This window comes from Diplodia seriata (genome assembly GCF_021436955.1).
Source record: "Diplodia seriata strain FDS-637 chromosome Unknown scaffold_2, whole genome shotgun sequence".
NCBI lineage: Eukaryota > Fungi > Ascomycota > Dothideomycetes > Botryosphaeriales > Botryosphaeriaceae > Diplodia > Diplodia seriata.
In genome coordinates, this window is record NW_027117309.1 from 2194656 (window position 1) to 2220592 (window position 25937).

Sequence of the window (25937 nt, forward strand, 5' to 3'; positions counted from 1 at the left end):
GCTCGCGCCTGTTGACCGCCTTCTCCTTTCCTCTTAGAATCGGCGACGCCGCTGTATGGCTTGAGCCTGGGCCTTGCTGGATGGTATGTGCTACTTCCGGGCAGCTGCTGCTTCGTCTGGCAGGGGATGTCAGTTACCGGTCGCGTGGGTGGAGGTTACAGCAAATGCAATCTTCCTCATCAACTCTGCTAAGCGTAGCACGGCACGGCTGATGGAGATAAACAATAGGGTGGGCAGTGAAGACATGCAGCAATGTGGGAGAGCGCGATTAATTGCTGAGACGGCTGGAATTGTGCGGCTAGGCAGCAGGACCGAGGGGCAGTGAAGATGAAAGTAGCAACGGCAGCGGGCAAGCTAGTTTTTCTTGTGAAACGCCATGCAGCAACGGGAAGAGTACAGTGACTTTGAAAGCGGAGAGGATCAAAGCAAAGACAGCGCGAAGGACTTGGCGAGCTGATCGTCCCGTGTGATGGGACAGAAATTCGAGACTTACCTGGTGAGCTTCTTTGCCAGCACTGCTGATCTGTCTCGCAAAGTAGTCGTCAGGTCCGGGATCTGAGGTGGTAAGCTGGAGCTCCGAATGCGTGTGGCGGCATGCAAAATGGATGAAGTGAGCACAGCAAAGACGTCTTTGTTTCGCCGATGATCTGCCGGCTGAGTCATCGCATTTTACCCAGTTGTTCTTTCGCCCTGCCGTGCCTGCGTACAAACCAGGAGACGAGCTCAAGCACAAATTCTTCATATTACTTCAATTAATCAGCTGCAAAAGGGGAAATCTTTTTTCATTTCCATTCAGCCTTTCAAATGAGTCGCCATGAACTGTATATTTGAGTGTGCATTGGTGCTGATATTCGAATTTAATACAGCTTTAAGAGAGCTCTGTTGATGAGTCTATGTCGATTCGATTTTGTACTACATACTCCCATCAACACACCGATACATACACCGAGATCACACAAATGCCAAGCCTTGAACGCACACCAAAAGATACAGACATGGCCATCTCCGCGTTTCAAGTCCACCCTCCTTCAAGAGCTTCCGCCCCAACAAGGTCGAGCTATGCCGTCCTTCACCGCTCAGCCCGCCCGCGGCCGCTGTAGTAATCGCTTATTGGTGCTCGGCTACGAAGCTTCTTTTGCTGCGAGGGGGAAATCGACAGGATGATGCCGAAGCCCCCTTTCAACCCCTCGTTATGGCTGAGTGAGCAGTTTCATGCCAGTCGCTCCGGCCATTGTTCGTTCGAGCCGGCGTACACCTACCGTTCGGCAGCCGTGGGCTTCGGTTATTGATACTCGGTCCCCGCGTTTATCCGGACTGCTGTGTCTAGGTACTAGGCGCGCTTCAGTGAGAGTTGACAATGCGGGGGCCGGCTTTCGCTGGCAAAGGCCATATTTTGGAAGTTGACGGGTTGTAAGTGGCAAGCCGCAGAAACCGGACGAAACGTATTGGCGTGTGACCTTCTCGAAGGAACGCAGGGTGCTTCCTCGTTTCCGTTCTGCTAGTTATCCAACTTTCAGGACCCGGTTGTGCCCGGGAAAAAAAAATCGCCCCGCCAAATATTTCTCCGCCGAGTCACCTTCATTCATTCACGAAAGGGCGCTCGAAACGAAGAAACTCGCCAGACTGCCCGCCGTAAGGCCGGCAACCAGGCATAGTCCCATGAAGCCCCCAGCAGCTTCCCGCTCTTCCACATCGACCCACTCGACCGCGCCCATCATGCACGTGCTGCCGAGGTAACCGTTGGTCAAGCCGAACAGGAGCTGCACGATCAAGTAGAAACCATCGCTGTCGACCGCCGCGCCGCGCCCACGCACGTTGCAGAGGAGGTACAGCGGGATGAACACGACGCGGCCGACGGACATGGCGAAGACGCTCTTCGGCTTCGACGTCAGGGAGAGGGACTGGAACGCGGGCAGGATGCGGCCGACCAGGTCGCCGGCGTTCCAGAAGAGGAAAGCGAGGGGGATGAAGGAGGCGGGCTGGAGGAGCTTGGGCGCGGATTCGACGGGCTGGACGCTCTTGATTTCCTGGGTGAAGACGGGGTAGACCATGGTGACGGCGAAGGTGAGGAAGACGGCGGCCGAGAGCCAGATGAGCTTGCGGAGCAGCCGGAGGAGCGGGACGGGCTCGCGCGTGTGGCCCGCTGCGGCTTCGCGTAGGTCGCCGATGCTGTCGCTGAGGTTCTTGGTGTGGTGCACCGACATGCGTCGGAACAGCAGGTAGACGAAGGCGAAGAGGGTGAGGGCGGAGATGACGGTGGCCGTCATGAAGTACGCGAAGGCGGATTTCGACGACTCTTCGGCGGCCTCCTCGTCTCCCAAGTCGTCGGTGGGTATGGACAGGACGGACGCGATTTGGGCAATCGCTGGTAGCACGCCAGCAACTCCTTGCCCGACCATGATGGCCTGTGTGTACTCTTCGCGGCCGAAGCCGGAGACATAGGCAAAGACGCCGTTCTGGCAGAGCGAGGTGCCAAAGCTCGCTGCTGCGACCATGATGATCATGAAGCTGAAATATCCCTTGGCGGTGACGTCCAGGAAGTGTCGGGTTGATATGGCAAGGAGGGTGAAGGTAACTATGTTGACTAGGAGAGCGGCCATGATTCGTTTGGGATAGGACGCGTTGGACTGGAGCTTGGCGAGAATGAGCATGGAGCCCAGATTCACCACCGTCGAGGCCGACAGTTGGGCTGACTGGAAGGTGTGCAGGATGCTGTCGTCGGAGACGAAGCGGCTCTGGAAGTAGGGCCCGGCCGCGAGGAACATGTTCCTGCATGGCATTAGTCGACGGCTCGTCACCCTTGACCTGTATCTTACTCACCAAGCCCACAGCATAGCAACCCCCAGAAGCAGGAAGATGGAATAGTCAAGCCATGAGAAAGGCGCCTTGTCCTCGCCGTCGTCTTCTATCGTGGCGCCATCTGGTGTCTCGGAACCGCCTTCCAGCGGCTCATAAGGCTGGTCTCGGTCGAGGAGCCTGCGCACTCGGTCCATCGTGCTGGAGGAAATAGGAAAGTCCTGGTGCGGAGTCTGAGGGGCCAACGATCGAGAGATGAGGTGGAAAGCGAGTCGGGCGGCGGCGAGAAAGTCGGAAGCTGAAGGGGCGAAAGCGAGGGAAAGGGAGCGCGTGGATGTGGCCGGTAGCACAGACGGGCTGAAGCTATATCCCAAGCTTCACGAGGGTAGTGGGGCGCGCGGTCAGGCGGGGACACAGAGGAGTCCGGGGAGCTGCATGTGAGGAGGTCATGACGCCCAGCGCCAAGCCGCCCGGAGACAAGGCGGCGATAGCGACAAGGGGCCGGGCCGGCCAATCACACTCACTCGTTATACGGCCAGGACTTCAGAGTATGTATATGCTTTGTGCTTTGAGCATTTCCAAAAATAAGTGGCTATCTATGAACAGTATTGCGTACAAATCTCATTTACATCCAAACGCCAGCGCCCATCTATATGTCATCCCGAGCGCCGCGGTTTACCTGGGACGCCGCAGTGGGTGCGCCTCCGTGTTGAACACCCACTCGTCAAGGCTGATCAAGGCCGGATCACTGAACGTCAGGTAGTAGTACTTGAGCGTCTCCGCCATCCAAAAGCTCTCACAGCTGTCCACCATCTTGACATTGTCCGGCTCTCCCACATCGTTGATGGCTGCGTTGCCCATCTCCGTACGCGTGTGCTTCTCCACCGCCTGGAACATGTTCCACGCCTTGTCCTGGAAGTGCCTGTCTCCCGTGATTCTGTACATGATGAAGACGCTCTCGATGGCTTCCGGCCGCAGGAGGTAGCGTCTATCGTCGAGTTTGGTCATGCCGGGCGGGATGTTGTAGCGCTCGGTATATCTCCTGGCCACGTCACGCCCGTTTTTGCTGTTGTGCTCGGCAACAGCGTCGTACCATCGTTCTTCGTCCCACAAGCATTCGTCATCCTCGTCGATGCACGGCACAGCGTGGAGGATTTCGGGCATGATGCCGGTGCGTGTGCTCTCATACCCCCAGATGCAGCCGTCCGTAAGCTGGCGGGCCGTGTCCAGTTCATCGGGGCGGTTGAATATTTTGGCTGCGATGCCGACCATGCCGCCCGCGAAGCAGGCTAGATGCTGCCCTTCGGTATCGAGTGTGATCTTGCCGTTCCCTGTGACCCTGACGGTTCCGGAGAGGAGAATATCGAGGTTGTCCTCGTTGAGCACTCGGTAAAACATGTACTTCTTAGCTGCGTCAATGGCGTTTTCGTACATGGTGCGGTACTGGTCCATGACGCCGCCCAGAAGCATCCACTGCTTGGGGAAGTATTCGTACAAGGAGTCGGACATTGCGCCAAAGGTGAAAGTATGGTCGTCGGCAAAAACCTTCTTCCTTGGATTGACGGCGATCGGCCACAGGCCAGGGACTTTGCTCTGCATCTGCTGCTGCTCAAACTCGTCGGTGATGCGCTGGATAGCATCGAAGTATTTGGGATCACCAGTAAGCTGAGAGAGCCTGGTGAACTCAAGACTCAAGGAGCCGACCTCGGCAGACACAGCAGAGCTGGACGCGTACTGTTGCCCCTGGTCGATGCCCTTCACCTTCCAATCCCAGCGGCTGACCGGCATCCGGTTCGGAGTGTCGAACGCGCGGTAAAGCATCTCGCCGAGCTCGGTAGCTTTGGTCAGCAAAATGGAGTACTTGCTACCGCTGAGGTCGTAGGCGGACATGAGTCCACCGAGGTAGCGGATGGTCGTTTCGAAGACGTTGAGAGAGCCAAGGTCCGAAGTGGTGAAGTCGACCTTGTTCAAAGCATTCACGGCCATTTCAAATTCCTCGTGCAGGCCCATGATCCATAGGGTGTCGAGGCAGTCGACCAGCGAAGCACCCCAGCCGCCAAAGGGATTCTTGTAGCCACCAGACAACGGGGTAATCTCATCCTGAAGCCATGCATGGCTCTTGTAGCCTTCCCACGATCGCACAAAGGCATCCTTGACTGCCTGCAGTCGTTCTTGTCTCTCGGCCCTGCGCGGCGCGGGCTCATCGGCAAATTGCGCGAATTGGATCTTGGGGATGGTGGTTGGCCTGACTGCCGGCAGCGAGGTGTAAGTCGAGAGAGGGTACGACTCGGGCACGTCCTTCCAGCGGATCGGTCTCTGGAGCTCGCGATCGGCGAATGTGCGCAGCGGAACGGGACTCGGAGGCTCTCTCACAGAAAGGTGTGAGACGTGGAAGAAAGCGAAAAGGGCACAGAAGGCCACAAGGCCAACGAGGGTGGAGCGGCGGATGACGGGCATGTTGCGCCGGTCTACTGGCGAGTTGAGGTTGGACGTCGATGAGCCACGGAAAGCATGAGGTCCTGGCTACCGCGGGTCAAGTAAAGTAGGGAGCGGAGAGGAGCCCGGATTGGCGCCAAGGAATGAAGGTTAGGTGAGCAATTGCGGCGGGCCAAGATGTGAGACGAGAATAGCGGGCGATACGCCGAAGGAGAGGCTGCTTGCGGCGCGGACAGAGCAGCAGTGCGGCGCGGACAGAGAAACAGAGCGACGGAAGCGACGGAGGTGAAGAAAGCGGCAGGTGGTGGAGAGTTGCCAGAAATAACACGAGGTTAAGGAGACGCATACGAGACTCGACCCTGGCACGCCTGGCGACAAAGGCGTCCGTTTGGGGCAGCGATAACCCCAAATGGCGTCACAGCCCACTCCCCACCACTGCCATTGGACGCCTATCCACTTAAATGTCCCTAAGCTTCACCTGCGCCGTCGATCAGCAAGCGCGCGCCATTGCTGTGCCGCTTCACTGCTTCTTCACGATGTGAACACCTCGCGAACAGTGGAGTTGTTGCCGTGGAGCTAGACGCCGCGGTCGGGCCAGCGCTTGTTGCTGCGAGTCGCCAAGCCCCGCGGGGCGCGCGACGGCCAGCTCGCATCACCGCGTGCCGTCGTCTCGCTGGTTTCATCAGCCACGGGGATCCGCGCCGCCGCCGCCCCCTCCGCATTTCTTTGGCGCCAGTGCGCCTCGTCTCGCCCCTCACCCGCGCTGCGCCGCACACCTCAGCCAATCTGCTCCCATGGCTGTGACCGCGTGCGTCCATCGCTCTCTCTATCACGCCCCACTCCACTGACGACCGCGTCCGTGTAGCGTCTATTTCGTCGCCGCAGGTCACAATTCGCCGGGCCTGAGCGAGCTGACCGACCGCCTCATCCGCGCCTACGACCCGTTGCCCGCCGGCAACTGGTTCCTCCACCACCGCTTCTTCCGCTCGACGCCGCAGAACACCACCGACAAGTCCCCCCCACACTTCCAGCATGTCCTCGGCCTGGGCCACCACCCCGACCGTGCGTTCGTGCACATCGCCGGCCCTGACTCGCAGCAGGAAGACCAGCAGCAGCAGCAGCCCTCCACCGTCGCCATCCCGCGGCAGCAGATGGAGCCGTACAGCCAGCTGCTGAACCTCAAGTTCGGCGCCCTGTGGATGTACCGCATGGGTTCGCAAGTCGGCGCCGGCACCTCATACTCGGTGGGTGAGTTCACCGTGCGCCTGGGCGAGCTGCGCGACACGGGCGGCCAGAACGGCCTGCGTGGGACCATAGTGTGTATCCAGACGGCAAAACAGGAGCCGGCTGATGGAGGAGACGCTCTTCCAGCGGCACCCAACGCCGACGAGGAGCTGCAGGCGGGCCAGGCGCTGGTCCGCGATGTCTGGTCACGCTTCAGCGTACCTCAAGCCAAGGAAACCATCACTTCGCGCCCGCCGGCCCGTGAGGCTGACGATCAAGTTTTTGACGAGGTCAAGCTCTGGTGCGAGGCTCTTCGCTTCCAGAAGTGAGAGAGACGCACACCGCTCGGCAAGGGCGAAGTCGGCAATCCGCCGTGTGCGACCAAGGCTCGAGATTTCCCTCCGCTAGCTAGGACGAAACCTCGACAATGGAAGCTGCATTACTTTGAACACGGCTGCAAGCATGTGGCGTGAATTGCATGACCTGCAATGCATGGCGGCTTTCCCGCCGCACGAGAGCTGCAACTTGGGGCCATGGTTTGTTCCCGCTGCAACCACTGCGTCAGGTTGGCGCGGGCATCAAGGCCTTGCTTCGACAGATTCGTATGCACCACGCTGTATCACCACATGCCGTAGCCGCGGGAGACCACCAACACCGCCAATGACGCCCAAACTCTCTTCCAACACCGCCTACCGCCACATAGCTATATACGTATTTCGGTTCCACGCTTTTGTTTGCCTTGAAGCCGCCCTATCTCGTTTCAGTTGCCTTTTTCCCCCATCCAATTCTCTCCGTCGTGGAGAGGGGAGTGAGGTTTCAGGCAACACCACGGGCAGTGGGCAGCGGAGAAACTGCCAACAAACCTCGTGCTCTATGCCTCATTTGTGTTTGACGGCTGCTGTACGAGGATGCTCGCGCCATCAGACATGGTCACACTGCTTCAAAGTGCACTCGCCTCAGGGAGGAGATACCTCCGAGTCCACATCTCGTTTGCCGATCCGCCTCGCCGGGACGAAATCACTGCAGAACAACAGGTGTCACAAAGGTCAAATTCCCCACGCGATCGGGCTCCCTCCGATCCTCGCATCCCCACCAATCGCGTGCGTGTTGTCGCGCTCCGGAACCTCCGGACCCCAGCGCAAAAGCGGATGGTCGTTGGCAGGTTGGGCGCGATCAATGGGCTGCGTGGTACGACAGGATAACAGCTTCCATATCTTGGCGGCGGTGAGTTTAGTGATACCAGATGGGGTCAGCAAGCCACCTCGAGACGCCACCGCGAGGGATTTCGGGGGTCGACGCCCTCCCCGGCCTTGGGCGGACGTGGTCGATCCGGGCTATTTTCCCTTCGCGGTTGAATGGATAGAATGGGCCAATGGATGGAAGTAGAAGCCGTGATGCGTCGAGATGAACGATGGCATATAGCCCTGCCATGGTGAAGCTGCCAAGCGCTTGCTCCAAACGAATGCGTGCGGGAACGTCTTTGAGCTGTTTATGCTGGACGACCTTCAGCCGAGTGTTCTCTGTATACGGGGGGTCCGTCAGTGTGTGGTGTAGCTCACCACCTCGCGAGAATCCCCAAAGTTCGAAATGACTTGCGAATATTTATACTTGTAAACGAAGCCACGGGCCATGACAGCATCAGTCGAGTTCTCCACTGGATGTTGTTTATAATCCTGTTTCGATCGTCTTTGGTCATCGGTTCAAGATCGAGTTCGTTCCAGATGGCTCCTTCAACAACACGGCCGCGATAGGTCCTAGTTGACGCGTCGGTCCGCTTTTTCCTAGCGCTGACCCCTTGGGCTCGCTCGCTCCCGAACAACTCTTCGCTGGATCTCAAAAGGCTTCCTTCATCTACTATATACTACCACATCAATAATGACGTCTCCCCCTCGTCCAAGGCAACCAGGCAATCCAGTCATGAGGTGGCACAATCTCGATCGCTCACGCCCCCCGCCGTCGGGATCAAAAAACAAAAAAGCCTGCCTCACAGCAGCAGCAGCAGCGGCGGCAGCGGGAGCGGGAGCAGCCACCGGAAGAGAGTTCCGTGTCAATATACATATAATATACGTAGTTCGCATATGTACGTGCGCCAGCCCTTGTTTTTCCCTTGCCCCTTCCCGCATGAAGGCGGCTGGCTGGCCGGCTATCCACACACCCGACGGTGGTGGGCATGCTCCTCCTCCCGTCACCTACATAAACACGGGTACCACCCGCCCCCTCCACCTCTCCCCCACCCACTCACTCAGCAACAAACACGCCCCCCTCAAACGCCTCCACATACTTCTCCCCCGGCACCGTCCACGCCTCCAACCCCTCGCCATCAATCCCCCCCATCAACCAACTCACCATGTTCCCAAACACCACGCTCCCCGCGGCGTTCAGGTGCGTCTTGTCGTCGGCGTCCAGGTTGTACGTCGCGGCGTCCTCCTCGCCGATGGCGTTGAGGTAGTCGATGCTCGCGCGGTTGAGGTCGATGGAGAGGGCGGCCGTGGCGTCCGCGGCGGCGAGCGTGGCGGCGCGCTGGGCGGCGAGGTTTTCGGTTATGGAGGAGTTGGAGGACGAGTATTGGCGGCGGGAGAGGGGGGTGACGAGGATCTGGGTTGTGGGGGTGGGGGTTAGTCGAGGGGGGAGTGATGTAGGGGGTTGGGGAGTTCGTTTCGTTTCCTTTTTCCCGCTCTTTGTCGTTTTTTGAGGGTAGGGAGGAGAGAGGGAGCGGCGGCAGCGGCGGCGGTCGTGGTGGTGTTGCTCCTCCTGCTGCTGCTTCCACAGCCACCTCCGCCGCCGCCACTGCCGCCACCGCCAGCTCGATGCTGTACTAATCCTGATACAAAGAGTCCGACGTCGCGGAAGGGTATGGAAGCAGAGGGCAGAGGAGGGGGTTGGGTTTGCTGTCGGCGACGGGAGAAAGGAGGGTTCGATTCTTCAAAAACGTACCGGCTTGCCGCCCGCGTCGCGCACGTCCTCGACAAACTGCTCCAGATTGGCCTTGTACTCGTCGATGCTAATGCCCTTTTCGGATTTCTGGTCGTTGTGGCCGAACTGATGATGGGGATTGCGCAATGTCAGTGCTCACGGCCCTCAATTCGCATCGTCTTGGCACAACGGAGCTTAAGGTCAGAAGAGAGAGAGAGACGACGGATAAGCCGGCTTCATTCGCAGCAAGTTGTTATGTCTCTCCCTCTCTCTGTCAACCTCGCCTGCTCACTCCCTCTACTCTTCGTTTCATCGAAGCGAATGGCGGCCCAAGTGAATCCGTGGGGAGGAACGGGGCATCATGCTCACCTGAATCGTCACGTAAGGCGTGTACTCGTCCACGGCATCCTTGACGGCCTGCAGCACGGTGTCCCAGTCGCCGCCCTCGCGAAAACTGACGGTGGTCGCGCCGTTGTGGCCATAATTGGTGCCGGTCGCGCCGTTCTGCAGCGTCGTCTCCAGGAAGCCGGAGCCCCAGCCGCCGCCGTTTGCCGACTGCACCGCCGTCGTGCTGTCGCCGGCGAGGAAGAAGGCGCCGGGCTTGTCCGCCTTGGGGACGATGACGACGGATCGGGCGAGGGCGGGGGCGCTGGCGCTCAGCAACAGGAGCGCGGCGGAGGGGAGCATCGTGGAGTTGCCTAAAGCGGTAAGGGGACGCTAGTAAACGAGTTTGCGGGGAGGAGGATGGCAATGGTGATGAACTTCTTTGCTGTGCCGCATGTTGGGTTGATTTTAAAACTATTACTGCTTGGCTGTCGCCCGTTTAACTCCCCCCTATTCTCCCATGTCCACGCCGATGAAACGGGAGCTGGCGGGTGCGCTGCGGGGGGCACGGAAGAAATGGGTGAACGGAGGCTCGTTTATACGAAGGCATAGTCTTGGAGGGTGTTTCGCGATGGTATAGCCGCCAATCAGGGCGCGGTGAAACGCGGGTCTTGCGGGCAGATTAGCCGGTCGGAAACAGAAAGGCCCGGAACGACGGCCCTCTGGCGAGCTGGACGGAAGGGAAGTCGAACAACACTCAACTGCTCGAATTCCGGGGGAGTTGAGCAGGCCGGAAGGAGCATCAACGCGCCGGCCAAGGAAGCAGCGCGGCACCACCAAGCACTGGCTTGACGTCATGGCGGCGGGCGTACCCGGGCGCGCCGTTGCTCGTTCACGTTGCTCCAGACATCTAGACCCCTATTCCTGCGGTGGGAAAAAAGCTATTTCTGCCGCGCCCGTTATGCACAATGATGTGCCTTTCCGCATCCCAAATGATGGGGGATCGACCGCCTTGGGTTTAAGCATCCTCGCATCGGCCGATCGAGGCCCTCGCCAGATCTGCCTAGCCCGAAAGGAGGCTCATCGCAATCCTCGCCTGAGGATTCTCGGCGCCACTGACGGTTGCACCGGTGACGTCGCTCCCGCCGCCTGCTGCTGCGGCTGGAATAAACAGCCCTGTCTCTCGGCAGCGCCCCGAACGGCGGTCGAGGCCGAGACTGCTGAACCGCACCACTTTCCATTCCATCCCAACCCGCCGCCGCCCTCGATCCTACACTTGCCGCCGATGCTACACGCTTTCCGCCGATTCCGCTGACTTCCCGCCGATTCGTGCACCGGACGATGGAGGCGGCTGGGACTTGGCTGGGGGGACGGACGCTGCGCCGGCTGGGGCGTGACGCCATCTATCGTACCATCGCCGACTCTTGTCAGATAATCGCTCAGATAATCGCGCTCCAGATGCTCGTCGTCCGAGAGAGAGCGTCACCGCCCAAACACACGCCTCCCCATTCCATCGTCGATGCCTGCTGCTCACCCGTCCAGCTGCGGGAAAAAGGAAGGGGCCGGCGGTACGCTTGCCTCCCTGCCTGCCTGCCTGCCTACCCGCCTGCCGGCCTGCCGCCGCGCCTCTGATCCAACTCGTCGTATAGTGGATGCGTGCTGCTGCATCCCTGCACCCGCCGCCACCACCACTGACGCGGGCACCGAACGCGGGAGAGGTGTGTCGATGAGCTCGTCCATTAGCCAGGGCCTGTCCTCATGGAGCGGAGCCAGCACCGACTGTAGTATGAGATGGTGCGGTTCTGTATTGCCCGCCGCCAATGTGACACGGCGCCAATTGCCTGGCATATGGCGCCGTGATAGACGTCGCGCTGGGCGGTTTTGGGGACAGTGGATGGCCTGATCCTTCCTGGGGAGGGGAGGGGGGACGGAGATGGGCGGCTGGCTGGCTGCCACACACGGGCTGGCACGGCTGGCGCGTGGTACAGCTTTTCTCCCTAGTTGTTGGACGCTGCTGGCCATCCTGCGTTATGTTTGTTCGCCGTGGCACGTATCGTATTGGGTGGTTTGCTTTACGCGGCGGCTGGCGCTGACGGGCATGTCGTTGTTTTGGCCGGGAAAAGGGGGGACGGGAAGTGAGGAGCGTCTCTGACATGTTCTGCGAGGAAAACTCCAGTATTAATAGGGGAATCTTCGGTCGATGGGAGTCGGGGAATGAAAGTTGGCCAATGTGGAAGTCACCGGCGGCTCACTTTTCAGCCTTGCTTGCACACTGCTCCAGTGTTTGTTCATGGGGACTTCATCTCGTCTTGCATGTGTCTGCCCATACGCAGAAGAGCGTGCCTGAGCCAAGGGGAATCAGTCATTCCAACACCTTCGTGGGAAAGGTTTTTTGTTCTTGTTATGGTCGACGATGACCCAATCCAGCAAAGCTGACTTACGTCGGGACATGGAGATTAGATCATGGAGATAGATAATGGCTTTTGAGAAATCGGATCTGGTCTTGTGGGGATCTGCTCTTGTGTGGATCTGCGGACTAAGCCTTGGAAGGATCCATGGGTCCACCCTTCCAAAACAGTTGCCGGTCAAAATGATGCGATGATTGTGGGACCCAGGGTCTCATTCCAAGCCTCTTTGACCCACTAGCCAGGACCGGATCGTGCTGCCCTTCTTCGTGACTTTCATTGGCTTGGATGAGTATGCCGTGGTTTCCCTGCAGTCGGAGGCCGAGTCCGCCTCCGCCGTTCTTGGTCCGGCTCCGCGGGTTAGAAACGATCCGCTCCGCTGCCTCGTAGTCAACGGTCCCGTCCTCTCAACAGCAGAGAAAACCGGATGACAAGCTCGATACGTATGCAGCATTGCAATTTGCTTCGTACTGCTATTACGTCCGTAACAGAGTGAACTAGTTGTTATCCCGACAGAGGCCCGAGGTCTTTTTGGCCAGATCGCCGAAGGCATGTGGGCCATGGCTCCGCTTTAGGGTTCAGGGAAGTGATGTGTCGGGCGTCCAACGAAGTTCGCCACGGTGTAGATCATTCAAACGCGAAAACTCGTTCGGGATACCCGTCGAAGACCGAGGGAGCATGAAATCTTCCCTCGTGAGCGTTGAAGGCACGATCTAGGCAGGGGCCGTCATCCGACTAGCTCCATCGCCAAAAGAGGTTTAGGCGGATTCTTTCGAGTACAGAGATTCTCAGCTCTTGGTTCTCTTTTCTAGGACGCCAGCTGTACTTCTGGAGTGGCTGTAGTCCTCTGGACCGTGTGTTTCAGGAGCTCTGTGGGATACTGGGCGTGCTGATGTACTTCGATAAAGCAGTGCCACGCATCCAGGTGCGCGTATGCCCGTTCCTTCTAACGTCAGTAGGCAGGTCACTCCCACCCTGTCGGTAAATTCTTGTTGAGAGGGCCGTGATCGTGATGTGTGGAGCCAGACTTGTCGGTGTCAGGGTCGTCTATCGTGAGCCCCACGGCAAGGGTTTCGGTTCCGTCAACGATGCTTGCAATGGCACATCAGAAACGAGCCGAACTCGCAGCTGAAGGGCTTCATCCCACATGAAACTTGTTTTTTTGCAGTACATACGTGGGGTGGGGCCGGCGGCAGCAGCCCTGGTCTTGAATAGCCGACTAAACCGGTTAACCGGACGTCCTCCCCACGACGCGCGTGGTGTTTCTTCTATATAAATACATCCCTTCGTGGTTCCGAGTACACCGCCTTCGGAGTTAGAACGCTTGGCGACCAGGGTGCCACCTAATTTGTATTGGCCGCGCGTCTGTGCGCGTGCACGGCTGGAACTTATAGTCTTACACTAAACTTATAAACTTACGATGCTTAAGCTAGATAGTAATGCTTAAATTTATAGTGTTATAGCTATTACTACTACTTAACGAGTTGCTAGAGAATTCGTCTTACGATGCTATAACACGTTATAGTCTCTATATAGTATAGTATCGTAGTAACTATAACTTTTTATCGTTCTTATAACGTATAGATCTTCGCCGCCTTTCTTATAGAGTAGGCGGCGGAGCTTTCTACGTAAGTAGAGATAATAATAGACTCTCTTTAGTATAATACTAATATAGTTATACGGGCTAGGCTTAAGCTATAAGCTTAAAAGAGAGTACTTTTTTTTTATTATAACGTATTCGCGCTAGCCGTAACGCCTAGAACGATTATACTACTTATCGTACTTATATTTAAACGTAAATTATCTTCGCTTATACTAGTATTAAGGCTTATCGTATCTACCGCGATCGCAATCGCGCTACTTACGCTCGCCGCGCTTATTATTTATAAGCCGCTATTTATAGTTATAGAGATACTAGACGAGCTATAGACGAAATTCTTAGTAGCTAAGAATATATTATTCTAGTATTTTAGCCTACGAATAAATTATTTTATATACTAGATATTTGTTTATAATAGTAGTATTAAGTATTTAGAAGAATAATAATATCTAGTTACGTACGATCGTTATTTAGATAGTATAGTAGCTACGTATTTAATTATATATATTAACTTCTTCTATATAGTTATTATATTTAATAGCTGGCCGTAGTAATAAGAGAATCTTACGATACTTCTTACTTTAGATTTACTAGATTATCTGCTTTAAGGCCTTAGATTTAGAGCTTAGCCGCGGGTAATAACGTATTACTTTAGCCTAATTCTCGTATACTCTATAAGTAGTAGTAAGAAAGCGTACGAGATTTATATCTTACTAAACGATCGATATTACTTTACGTACTATAATATTCGATATAGTATTATAGAAAAGCTATATCTTACGCTTATCTATCTACTTATAAACTAGCGGATATTTTAATAAGTTTATACGCGTTATGCCGTAAGTAGTAATACTAAGGTTATAAAAAAGATTAAAAAGAAATATATTTAAGAAGAAGTTATCGTAAAATAGTAGATATAATTAATAAGAGTCGCTTAGATTAAGCTACTACGAAGAAAGAGATAAGTAGAGCTAAATAATCGTCTTTAAGTATAACGGTAGGCTTCTTCTACTAAGCTTCGAAGTCACTTAGCAGGTAGATTTAAACCGAAGGGTTTACCTTAAAGAGATAAGAGGGGGATAATAATAATTAGACGAGAAAGTATTACGTAATTATGCGATATATAGTAAGTCGGTTACCTCCAAATTAATAGGGTTTAAATTAGAACTTTAAGTTAACTACGAAGGGTTAAGATGCTAGCTAAGAAAGTATATCTATATACTATAGAAAAGCTAGTTATAATCTGGTGTTTAGTAGTTTAGTCGTGCTAAGACGAATAAACGTCTAAACTATTAGTTTAGTAGTTCGGCGTGCTAAGCCCTACTAAACTAGTAAACTAGATCGCACGTAACCTCGGCGCTTCGGGCAGCTTCTAGAATTTCGACTTTCGGCTTCTAACGCTACTAAGCGGTCGTAATAACCGCCTTACTTACGTTCGTACCTTCGCGTCTATTTTCTACTTTCTAGATTTCGCATTTCTTACGGGACTGTAATCCGACTAGATTATCGAGTCCCTACGGTTCTACTTCCCGCGCGGACTTTCCGTTACGTATAGTCTTCTATTCTTTCTAATTCTTCTATAGGCGTTCTTCCCGTGCGGGCTTTAGCTACTGTCTAAGCCTAGTCCCGTAGGCGCTAAGTTCCCCTACGCCCGTTCTTTCCGTGCGGGATTTCTAGCCGTACGGCTCTACCGCCCGTAAGGCTCGCTAGCCCTTACGGTGCTTTCTTCCGTACGGGCTTTTAGCCCTTAGAGTTATAAAGCTCTTATGCCCTAGGGTTCGTAATACTACCCTCTACCTTAAGGATCTTCGACCCGAAGATTTACTAGTCGCATATATCTTCTAATCCTTTAGTAGTTTTTCTTTCTCTCTTCTATAAGCTTTATTATGCCTCTTAAGCGTTCTCGCGACGAGTCTTCTTATCGTACGAAGCTATCTGCCGCTACTACTCTTACTTCTATTACGCGTGCTTATTTTAACTACGAAGCTAACGGTCGCGTTTGTCGCGTAGGTTCTCGTTCTTCTCGTTGTAGAGAGTGTATTACACGGGGTTCTAGCATGTATAATGCTTAGCGTTTCTCCGTAGCGGCTAGTAAGTTTTCCTCTTCTTAATTACTTTCTCTACTAATTAACTAGTGAATCGTCTTCGTCGTTAGCAAGAGCGGATTCGGGCTAAGAAGAAAACCGAATATAACGCCCTTTAGGCTTTCTTAGAGGAGTTAAAGAAGCTCTAGTAGTAGGCCGAGAAGCGTACTTAGTTAGCTTCTATTAAGTTATCTCGTCTTCGCAAACAACGTCGCCTGCTCGAAGAGCGGGGCTTTACTATTCTAAACCGGGTTTCTATTGCTAAGAATATTACTGCTTTAGAAGAGGAGGATCGTGCGGCGTTGGAGCGGTTAGCTACTAGAGAACCCGTTAACTCTAAGAATGCTAAGAAGGGGCGATCGCCAAAGCGTTTACGTGGCGATTTCTTAGCTAATATTAGTGTAGGTTCTGCTAGCTCTCTAAGTCCCGCTACGCCGCCGGAGTCGTCCGAGCCGGTTAACCGGGCGCGGACTATGTCCCCGTTTAATTTCGCGGCCTTCCTCTCGAGCGAGGCGCCGGTATAGGACGTTTAGGGTTTCGACGGTAGAATTCCGTAATAAGGTCTCTATAGCCGTCGTAGTTCTTTAGTAGTTTCTAGGTGCTATTCTAGTTTCCCTCCTATTGTAGAAGGTATTTAAACTAACCGTTAACGTAGCCGCTATCGAGAACCTTTTCTACGATCTAGTCTTTGTTTTCGTCGGCTTTTAGGTTTTCTAGTACCATTTCCTCCGTTTGTTAAACTGTTGTGGCGTTTTCTGGAGCGGGTTTAAGGAGGGCGATGTGGAAAACCGGGTGTATCCGCATTATTTCTGGCAATTTAAGGCGGAAATTAACCTTCCTAATCTGCTTATCGATTTTAAATGGCCCTATTTTCTTAAAGTCTAGTTTGTTATTCGGACGCCTTATTCTAATATTTTTTCTAAGGAGGTAAACTTTATCCCCTCTTTTTAGCTTCGGTGCCTCCTAGTGCCGTCTATTATAATAGCGGGACATTAGAAATCCGTTATATTCGATGTCGAGACTAAGCTGTTTATAGAGTGCCTTTAGCTAGTCTACTTTAAGGATTTCTTTCTAAGTAAGAGATTCGCTTAGTACTAGTTTCTAGTAGGCTGTTAGTTCGTACCCGTAGTTGGCGTAGAACGGTAATTCCTAAGTCGTAGACGCTTTAGAGCTGTTATACGCAAATTAGGTAAGGGGTAGCAGTTTAACCTAGTTATTCTATACGTAGTTAAGGTAATAGCGAAGGTACTATTTAAGCGTCTAGTTAGTTCGTTTCGTTTGTCCGTTCGTTTGCGGGTGTGCCGTGGTTAACAGCTTATGTTTTAAACCAAGCTAACGGGTAAGAGTCTATTAGAATCGAGAAGTAAACAACCGATCTCTATCTAATACGAGCTCTTCTAGTAACCCGTAATTACCGAGAATTATTCTAAGAAACGTATAGGCGAGTTCTTCCGCGTTCGCCGTTTTAAGGTATAGCAGGTAGTACGCGTATTTAGTAAGCCTGTCGACGATAACTAGAATCGAATTATATAGAACGCCAGTTAAGGGTTTCTTTAATTGGGGTAGATTCGTAATAAAGTCTAGCGAGATAGATTACTAGGGTCTTTTCGGGGCTAGTAATGGCTAAAGTAAGCCGTACGGCGCGTGTCTCGAGGCCTTACTTCTAATGTAAAGGTCGCATTGCAAAACTACCCGTTAAACGGTTCTTCGTAGGCCCGGGAAATAGTAATTTCTAGTAATTCTCTCGATCGTCTTATCTATTTCTTAGTAACCGTATGCTAGTGCTTCGTAGATGTCTTTAACGATTTCTTCCCGAAGCTTCGCCGGGACGTAGACTAATTCTAAATATAGGATAGTGCCGTCTGCGTCTTTAGTTAAGCGCGGGTCGTCTTCTATATTTTCGAGTTTCTAGGCTATTGCGTTATGCTCGTAGGCCTCTCGGATCTTCTTCGTCTAGGCGTTACTTTCTAAGCGATACGCCGGGGCTAGTAGCCTAACCGAGGTAAGCGAGGTATCGGGTGCTTTCTTAAGCTATAATTAGGTAACTCTAAAAATAGGTGCGCACGTTCTAGCGGGTATAAGACTGCCGTCTTTCTACTTACTTAAGACTGCCGGTTGCAGTCCTAGCTTTTCTTCTATATAGTCGGCTCTTCTACTTAGCGCGTCTGCGCGAGCGTTCTCGAATCTCTTTCTATAGATAATCTTTATATCGTAGAATGCCAGCTCTTCGGCCTATCTAACTTGCCGTCGAGTTAGTTTCTTTATAGTAGTAAAGTGCGTAAGGTTCTTATAATCGCAGTAAACTATTACTTAGTATTTAGCTTCTTCGAGGTAGTGTCTCCATTCCTTAAAAGCCGTAATAATAGCTAATAGCTTCTTATCGTAGATATCGTAGTTAAGTTCCGAAGGCGTTATCTTTCTAGAATAGTACGCGATCGGGTGGAGCTTGCCTTGCTCGTCTAGTTAGCTAATATAAGCGCCGATGGCGTAGTCCGATACGTTCGTCTCTATAATAACGGGTAGCTTTAGATTATAAATACCTAGAATGGGCGCTTCGCAGAACATTCGTTTAAGAGACTCGAATATCTTCTACTACGCTTCTTTCTATTAAAACCCGTGCTCTTTACGAGTAAGTCTAGTAAGGGGCTTCGTAACCTTCGTATAGTTTAAGATAAACTTACGGTAAAAGTTAGCAAACCTAAGAAAGAATTATACTTTCTTAATAGTTCGTGGTTCGGGCCATTCTCTAATTGCGTCTAGCTTTTTCTCGTCCATGCTAATGTATCTAGGTGTAATAACAAATTCTAGAAATTCTATTTTCTGCGTAATCTATTTACACTTCTCGGGTGCTATCCGTAGGTCCTTTTTCCTAAGTGCGAGTAGTACCTTCCGAATATGTTCCCGGTATTCTTCTAAGGTGTCCGAGTAGATAATAATGTTATTTAGATACGCGGTGTAGAATACGTCTAAATACGGGCGTAGGGTATCGTTTACTAGGCTCTAGAATAACGCAGGGGCGTTAGTTAGCTTAAAGGGCATTACTATATACTCGAAGTGTTCTAGCCGCGTTTAGAAGGCGGTCTTCTATTCTTCGCCTTCTTTAATGCGGACTAAGTGGTATCCTTCGCGGAGGTCGAACTTAGTAAAGTACTTTGCGGTCTAGAACTTGTCTTAGAGTTCGTCGATTCTTAGTAATAGATAACGGTTCTTAATCGTAATGTCGTTTAATTAACGGTAGTCGATATAGAGGCGGAGCTCGCCGTTCTTTTTTAGGACGAATAGAATAGGATAGCCGGCCGGTAAAGACGAAGGCCGTATATATCCGCGCTCTAGGTTCTTTTTAATATATTTTCTTAAAGCCTCTAACTCGGTACGGGATAGCGAGTATATTAGCTTAAACGCAGACTGCGTTTCTAGAATAAGAGGTATCTCGTAGTTCTACGGCTAGTATTTCGGTAAGGATTTCTTTTCTCGTTTCTCGTAGAGGTCCGTAAATTCCCAGAATTCTTTTAGTATAGATACTATTTTAAGTAGCGGTAGTTGTTTCTCTAGAGTTATTATCTCTTCTTTAGACCTTATTCCCCCGCTAAGTTCTCTATATGTTTTCTCGCTTGCTAGATTGCCTGCAGGTATCGGCTTTCCCCTAGTTAGGCGACCGTGTAACGTTCTTTCTCTTTTTACGCTATTATATATAGGGCTAATATTCTAACGTAGCATCGTAGGTACGTCCGCTACGTTTATATAACGCGCGTAGATTCTCTAGGGGTAGTCTTCTCCGACTAACTTTAGGCTATTATCCTCTACTAGAGACCCCGTGGGTCGTTATATACGTGCGATAATTCGCTATTCTATTTCTGCGCTGGGTCGTAAGTAGAGGTAGTATATCTTATCGCCTCTACGTCTTATGCGCCTAATTGCCGCTAGAGAGATTTCGTAGACTCTAGCGAAGCTACTTGCTTCTACGCCGGGTCGTCGCTCTACGTTCTAGACTTCTAGCTTCTAGCTCTCGCTCTAGCTCTTCTAGCTTTAGCTTCTAGCTCTAGCTCTAGTCTCTGTCGTCTAGCTTATCCGTTTTGCGGTGGCGAGGTGTTTCGCGTATTATTCGTTCGAGAAGGTAATTTCCTCGGTTCTCTAGTTAATATATAGTGCATACGTTTTTAGCTATGGCATTTTTAGAATAATATCGTATTCTAGTATCTTTATAACGTCTAGGTTAATCTTCTTCTTATAGTTAGCGATAGACATTGGTGCTAGCCCTATCTTAATTCTTATCTAACCTTTTCCGTACTATGCGGGTAATCCGTCTATAGTTTAAAGAGGGTAAGGTTTATCTTTTTCTTACTAATGCAGCTGGTGCTTAATAACGAAGAATAGGTCGATGTACGTACTTTATGCGCCACTATCGATTATAGCCTAGGCTTTTTTACTACAAAAGGTTACCTATAAGTGTAGTAGCTTAAAGAGTTCTATTTCGGTAGATATAATTCCGTTCGATGTGCGTATAACCTAGTTAAGAAACCTTTCTAACGGCCCCTTCTAGGGTCTCTAGCTAGAGAGGCCGTCTAGTTTCCCGGTTAGACGAGGTCTTCGATAGTCGTATTACCTAGTTAGTCTATCTATAGTGTTGAGTTCTTTTAGAGGGTCTACTTTCTACGGCTAATTTATCTTCGCTAGCGTAGGATTCCTGCTATTACCTAATAGTGGTGGGGCGAGGTGTTATCCTTATAGCCGGGCCGCTAATATAGAGTATCTCTGCTAATAAACGTAACGCCTCGTTAGAAGAGTAGTTCGGCTAATCGTATAAGGTCTCGTTTATCTTATTCCCGCTAGGCGTTACGCGCCTCGTCGCGAAGCCATCGGCTAATCTTATCTACCGTTTAATAAGGGGACTCTCTCTAGAGTTGCTACTACTATCTATTTTATAGCCGACCTTCTAGTTTTCCTTCTCGAACCCTAAATTGCTAGGTATCTAGGCCTAGCCCGGTAGTAGATATCTAGATCGCGGTAGGGGTTACATCGTCGGTTCGGCGCACACTTTCGTATTGCCTAAGGTACTCGATAACTCGAGATAGTATAGCCGTATTACGTTCGCTTCTAGCATCGCTAGATTCGGGGGTACTATCGTAGAGTTCTCCGATATCGCTATCTATTAAGTCGTCGTTTCGAGGTAGCGTCTCGGCAAATTCGTCGATTTTCTGCTAAGCCGAGTAACGTGCTATAACTCTAATACGCCGAGGTTTCGGGTACTATTCCGTAGCGTCTTTATCGCTTTAGTAAATAGTATAATTATCGTCGTAACACGCGGTCTAACTAAGCATAGCGTGTTTGGGTATGTTAAGCGCTCTACGTCGCCTATTAATTTTCTCGAATAGGTCTACTTCTTTCGGCTAAAGCGTCGAGAAGAGCTCTCGTTAGACTTCTTAGTTACCTCTAGTAGCAGCCGCGGTGTCGCGTGCCTTCTTCTTAGAGTTATATAAGCAGCGGTACGTTCTTTTCTATTTATCGTCGTAGTAGATGCATAGCCTCTTTTCGAATCGCGACTTTTATTAGGGTGTCTATTTCTTACGCTGCGTGCGTCTGCCTTTTCTCTTATTCTATCCTCTACCCTTATTATTATTTATTAGGGTACCTCTTTAGGTATTATCTAACTCTATGGCATCGCCTTCTTTCTAAGTATGGCGGGGTCGTCGTAGCTAGGCACTATTAGCTCCGTAGGGTTTCTTATTAAACTATCGTTCGTTACGTTACCGGTCTATAAGCTAAGCTAGCTCGACGAGCTTAGATAGGTTCTCGGGCCTATCGTAGTAAACTATAGCGTTCTTAATTTTCTCTCTTAGTCTCTAGTAGTAGAAAGTTTGTAGGGTGGCGTCGAAGTACTATCCGGCAGTAAGGTAGACTGCGTTCTAGAACCGAGTAGTATAGTCTTAAATAGATCCCTTCTATTTAAGGTTTATTAGGGTGCGGGTAGCTAAGCGAGCTTCGTCGAGACCGGTAAATACTTCTTTAAGGGCCTATATAAAGGCTAAGTAGCTGCTAAAGAACTTAACCGTCGCTTCGTTTCGCTGCTCGACTAGCTTTTTCTATTGCTTCCGTTTATAGGGACGGAACTACTGCTCCGCGAAGTTACGTAGAAAGGTGCTAGCGTAGAGTATCTTTTCTATTTCGTTAGTAAACTGTCCGTAGGAGAAATAGATATAGTCGTTTAGCTAGGTAATAAAGTCCTGTGTCTTCTTACGATCTTCTCGGTATAGGTCGGGTTTCGGAATCTTAACCTTAGTAGCGGGCGCCGCTGCGGGTTCCGCGGTCGTAGTATGCGTAGATGCGGTAGATGGCGCGGGCCGGCGTTGTAGCGCTTCGAGCTTCTTCTATAGACGGGTATTTTCCTCGCTTTACTCTCGGAACTAGCCCTAAAGCCGCCCGAGCTCGCTCTAAGTGTCGTTAATTATTTGGAATAGGTCTGCCATTATAGGCTGTTAGAGACTGTTACTTATAGAAACGTCTATGTTGCTGCTTTTATTAGTAATTTCTACACTAAGGATACTTTTCTATTTTAAGGGTTGACTGTCTTTCTTCTCTTGCAAGGACGGTGGTTAAAGTATAACGGTAGGCTCCTTCTACTAAGCTTCGGAGTTACTTAGCAGGTGGATTTAAACCGAAGGGTTTACCTTAAAGAGATAAGAGGGGGATAATAATAATTAGACGAGAAAGTATCACGTAATTATACGATGCACAGTAAGCCGGTTACCTCTAAATTAATAGGGTTTAAATTGAAACTTTAAGTTAACTACGAAGGGTTAAGATGCTAGCTAAGAGAGTATATCTATATACTGTAGAAAAGCTAGTTATAATCTGGTGTTTAGTAGTTTAGTCGTGCTAAGACGAATAAACGTCTAAACTATTAGTTTAGTGGTTCGGCGTGCTAAGCCCTACTAAACTAGTAAACTAGATCGCACGTGACCTCGGCGCTTCGAGCAGCTTTCGAGATTTTAACTTTCGACTTCTAACGCTACTAAGCGGTCGTAATAACCGCCTTACTTACGTTCGTATCTTCGCGCCTATTTTCTACTTTCTAGATCTCGTATTTCTTACGGGACTATAATCCGACTAGATTATCGAGTCCCTGCGGTCCTGCTTCCCGCGCGGACTTTCCGTTACGTATGGTCTTCTATTCTTTCTAATTCTTCTATAGGCGTTCTTCCCGTGCGGGCTTTAGCTGCTGCCTAAGCCTAGTCCCGTAGGCGCTAAGTTCCCCTGCGCCCGTTCTTTCCGTGCGGGATTTCTAGCCGTACGGCTCTACCGCCCGTAAGGCTCGCTGGCCCTTACGGTGCTTTCTCCCGTACGGGCTTTTAGCCCTTAGAGTTATAAAGCCCTTGTGCCCTAGGGTTCGTAATATTAAGATAGATAAAAGTTGCTCGATTAATTTTATCTAGGCCGTCTTATTCTTTAATAACGTTAGTTTAAACTATCTAGTAAGCGCTACTAGACTATCTACTTACTAAAAGAAGTCGCTATCGAATAAGAAGATAAAGAAGTAGTAATAGCCGGCGTCGTAGAGACTTAAGATCTTATAGCTACGAGAAATTAGCTTATCTTTAATTAATACCGTATATTTACTATAGTTAGTAAAACGAACTATTATCTCGTTAATTAAAACGAAGGTCGCTAAATTAACGTATAGACGAAAGTACTTCTCTAGAATCGTAATAATTAGCTAGACCTTAGCGAAGAGATACTCGCGCTTACTAATAGAATAAGAAGAAGTCGTATAAAGATACGACTTAATAGTCTTTTAGCGGGTAATACTTATATATTCGCGTATCTTATACTAAGACTATTAGAAGCTCTTATACTAGAGCTCGAAAGACGACTTTACGCCGAAGACCTCTATATATATAATAAGACCTAGCTAGATTATAAGCTCGTCTATAAAGATATTATACTACTAGTACGCGGGCTTCGTATAGATAGCGGCGTATAGATTAGTATTAATAGTAAGAATCTCGAATATTTAGCGCTTTTAAAATAACGTAAATACGTAGAGAGAAGCCTTAGTAGTAAGATATAAGAGAAACTTAATACTAAACGATAAGCGTAGCTAGCGAGGCTAGTATTTAATAGTAAGAGGTTCGAAGTCGCTAGACGGCGGCGGCAGCGAATCTACGCTAATCTAGAGTAAATCTTTTAGCTTCTTCGTAGCCTCTTTCTTCTTCTTCTTCTTCTTTATCTTATTAACGATAAAATACGTCTTTTCTCTATTCGAGTAGTTGTCTTAATCGTCGCTAATGTCTCTTCTAAAGATGCTAGAATCGTTACTAAAGTTATACCGATAGTAAAATAATTAAAACTAACGCTCGAAGGCTTACTAGCCGTTAGTAGAAGCGGTAAAAGCCATTATAGTTTTTTCGTAAAGAATAAGAAGTAGTAAAACTTAATACTATAAGCGAAGTTTACGATAGCTAGATAGGCGGCTTATACGTACAATTACCTATTGTTCTAGCAGATTCGAGATATTTCGTGGATCCCGGCGATCGCTTACAAATTTGGGTGGTGGGCCAGGCGTAGCGCGTGCACGGCCGCGGAGATAAGAAAAGGCTTGAAACTTGCGAACCACAAAGGGATGGAGCCACGTAGTCGGGCATTCTCTAGCTCAGCGAAGCAGTGAGCGATGCTGAGGGCCCATGTTGCGAAACGGGTTAGTTGCGTTGCAGTGGGCGTCGGCCTCCGACCTGACTGCAGATGGCATCGTACCGGCGTGGCTGGGGTGCTCGTACTGGCTTACGCGCTCTATTGCTTACGTGTCTCTCCGCTGGTCCTTGTTCACACCCGTACCTCTGTACTTCTGTGCCCTGGGGCGTTGACTTGAGCGTCCTCACGCCCAAAGAAGTGCTAGTAGAGATACGGGTAGCGAGCTATGAGGAACGGGCTTGGCTTCATCTAAACAGGCTGCGAATAACGTTGTGGCGGTGTGCGGATGGGAGCGAAGGCTAAGTGCCCTAGCGCGGGCGATCTCAACACTCATCACCCATCTCAAGGATTTTCCTTACCACACTAAGCCAGGCGAGTGAGCACCAAGACCGGCTGCGCTGGAGCCGACGGAAGACTACTGTACCGTGTAGGCAGGAGACACCGAGCGGGTCGCTACGGATAGCATCGGAGCCTTGAAGCAGATCACAAGGCATCTACTCAACGGAGGGGACAAGGACTATGTAGAACTAGGGATGCTGCCGGGCGTCTACAGCTTAGTGTGTCCTCGTCCCCGAGCCCGGAGGCCCATTGGCCCGTTGCGCCTGCCGCAAAACATTGCGAGAAGTGACCAGATTGGACGCGTTGTTGCATTGCGAGTCTTACAGGGGCCAGAATCATCGTCGATTCCGAGGCCAAGCAATGCAATCCTCCTGGAGTAATGGTTATTCCCGTGTGATGGTCGCCACCATGCTCTCAGCCCTTCGTCCGTGGCCTGAGTGGGATGACTCGCATGGTTGGCGCACCCCGGGTCAGGGTTTCGTGCCCGCCGCACCCGTTATCCCAGCCATATACTGGCTTCTACCCGACAGTGCCCCGCAAGGGCAAAGGGAAGGCCTTTGCGATGTGGATATTGCTTGGGTGCCCCAGAACATAGACCCTGCTGGACCGTGCTGCTTCTATAACAGGGTTTTCCGGGTAGTGATCTCCCGAAGGCTTGCCTCCAGTGTGACCCTGTTTTCTGCGACACGGACGTCATTAGTCATTAGTGAGCAGTCCGATGCGATAGACTCGAATGGTTACACCCTTGGAAAATGTACGTGCGCGCCCAGCCTCGCGCTTGCCCAGGCGCCAGGATTGCCCTCCCCCTTTCTCCTGCGCTCTTCCTCTTCACACACGCGCCCAGTCCTCACTTGGCCCTCAGTCGAACGACAACATGCGCTGAGCCGAGATGATGACTGCTCATTGGGAGATTCCGTAAGGGCTTCTCATGCCATGCTTACCCGTACCTAGAACCCGAGCAGACTGCCGCGTCTCCTGCTATGTGACCCCGTCAGCCTCTGGTTCCAACGAACGAGAACCGCGCTTTCGCCAGCCAGAAAGGACCACACGTACCGGTACTACTCACTGCTAGCGCACCGCCCTGATCCAATTGTCGCTGGTCGTTGGAGCATTCGAAACACATTCCGCGCG

General features: G+C 51.1%; 4 protein-coding genes across 4 annotated transcripts; 1 reads left to right on the forward strand and 3 right to left on the reverse strand.

Moving 5' to 3' along the window:
• Positions 1 to 1586: 1586 nt before the first annotated feature.
• SLS55_002043 (uncharacterized protein) lies at positions 1587 to 2993 on the reverse strand (the record flags this gene model as incomplete). The annotated part of the gene is made up of 2 exons (XM_066773529.1): positions 1587 to 2769; positions 2821 to 2993. 2 exons carry the CDS (start codon positions 2991 to 2993, stop codon positions 1587 to 1589), a joined length of 1356 nt encoding a protein of 451 aa, XP_066636096.1.
• Positions 2994 to 3471: 478 nt separating this feature from the next.
• SLS55_002044 (uncharacterized protein) lies at positions 3472 to 5253 on the reverse strand (the record flags this gene model as incomplete). Its single annotated transcript, XM_066773530.1, has 1 exon — positions 3472 to 5253. The coding sequence occupies one exon, from the start codon at positions 5251 to 5253 to the stop codon at positions 3472 to 3474; it is 1782 nt and encodes a 593-aa protein (XP_066636097.1).
• A 773-nt stretch (positions 5254 to 6026) lies between these two features.
• Positions 6027 to 6785, forward strand: SLS55_002045 (uncharacterized protein; the record flags this gene model as incomplete). The annotated part of the gene is made up of 2 exons (XM_066773531.1): positions 6027 to 6040; positions 6098 to 6785. 2 exons carry the CDS (start codon positions 6027 to 6029, stop codon positions 6783 to 6785), a joined length of 702 nt encoding a protein of 233 aa, XP_066636098.1.
• A 1909-nt stretch (positions 6786 to 8694) lies between these two features.
• On the reverse strand, positions 8695 to 10056 carry SLS55_002046 (uncharacterized protein; the record flags this gene model as incomplete). The annotated part of the gene is made up of 3 exons (XM_066773532.1): positions 8695 to 9051; positions 9391 to 9495; positions 9739 to 10056. The coding sequence occupies 3 exons, from the start codon at positions 10054 to 10056 to the stop codon at positions 8695 to 8697; spliced, it is 780 nt and encodes a 259-aa protein (XP_066636099.1).
• Positions 10057 to 25937: the final 15881 nt, after the last annotated feature.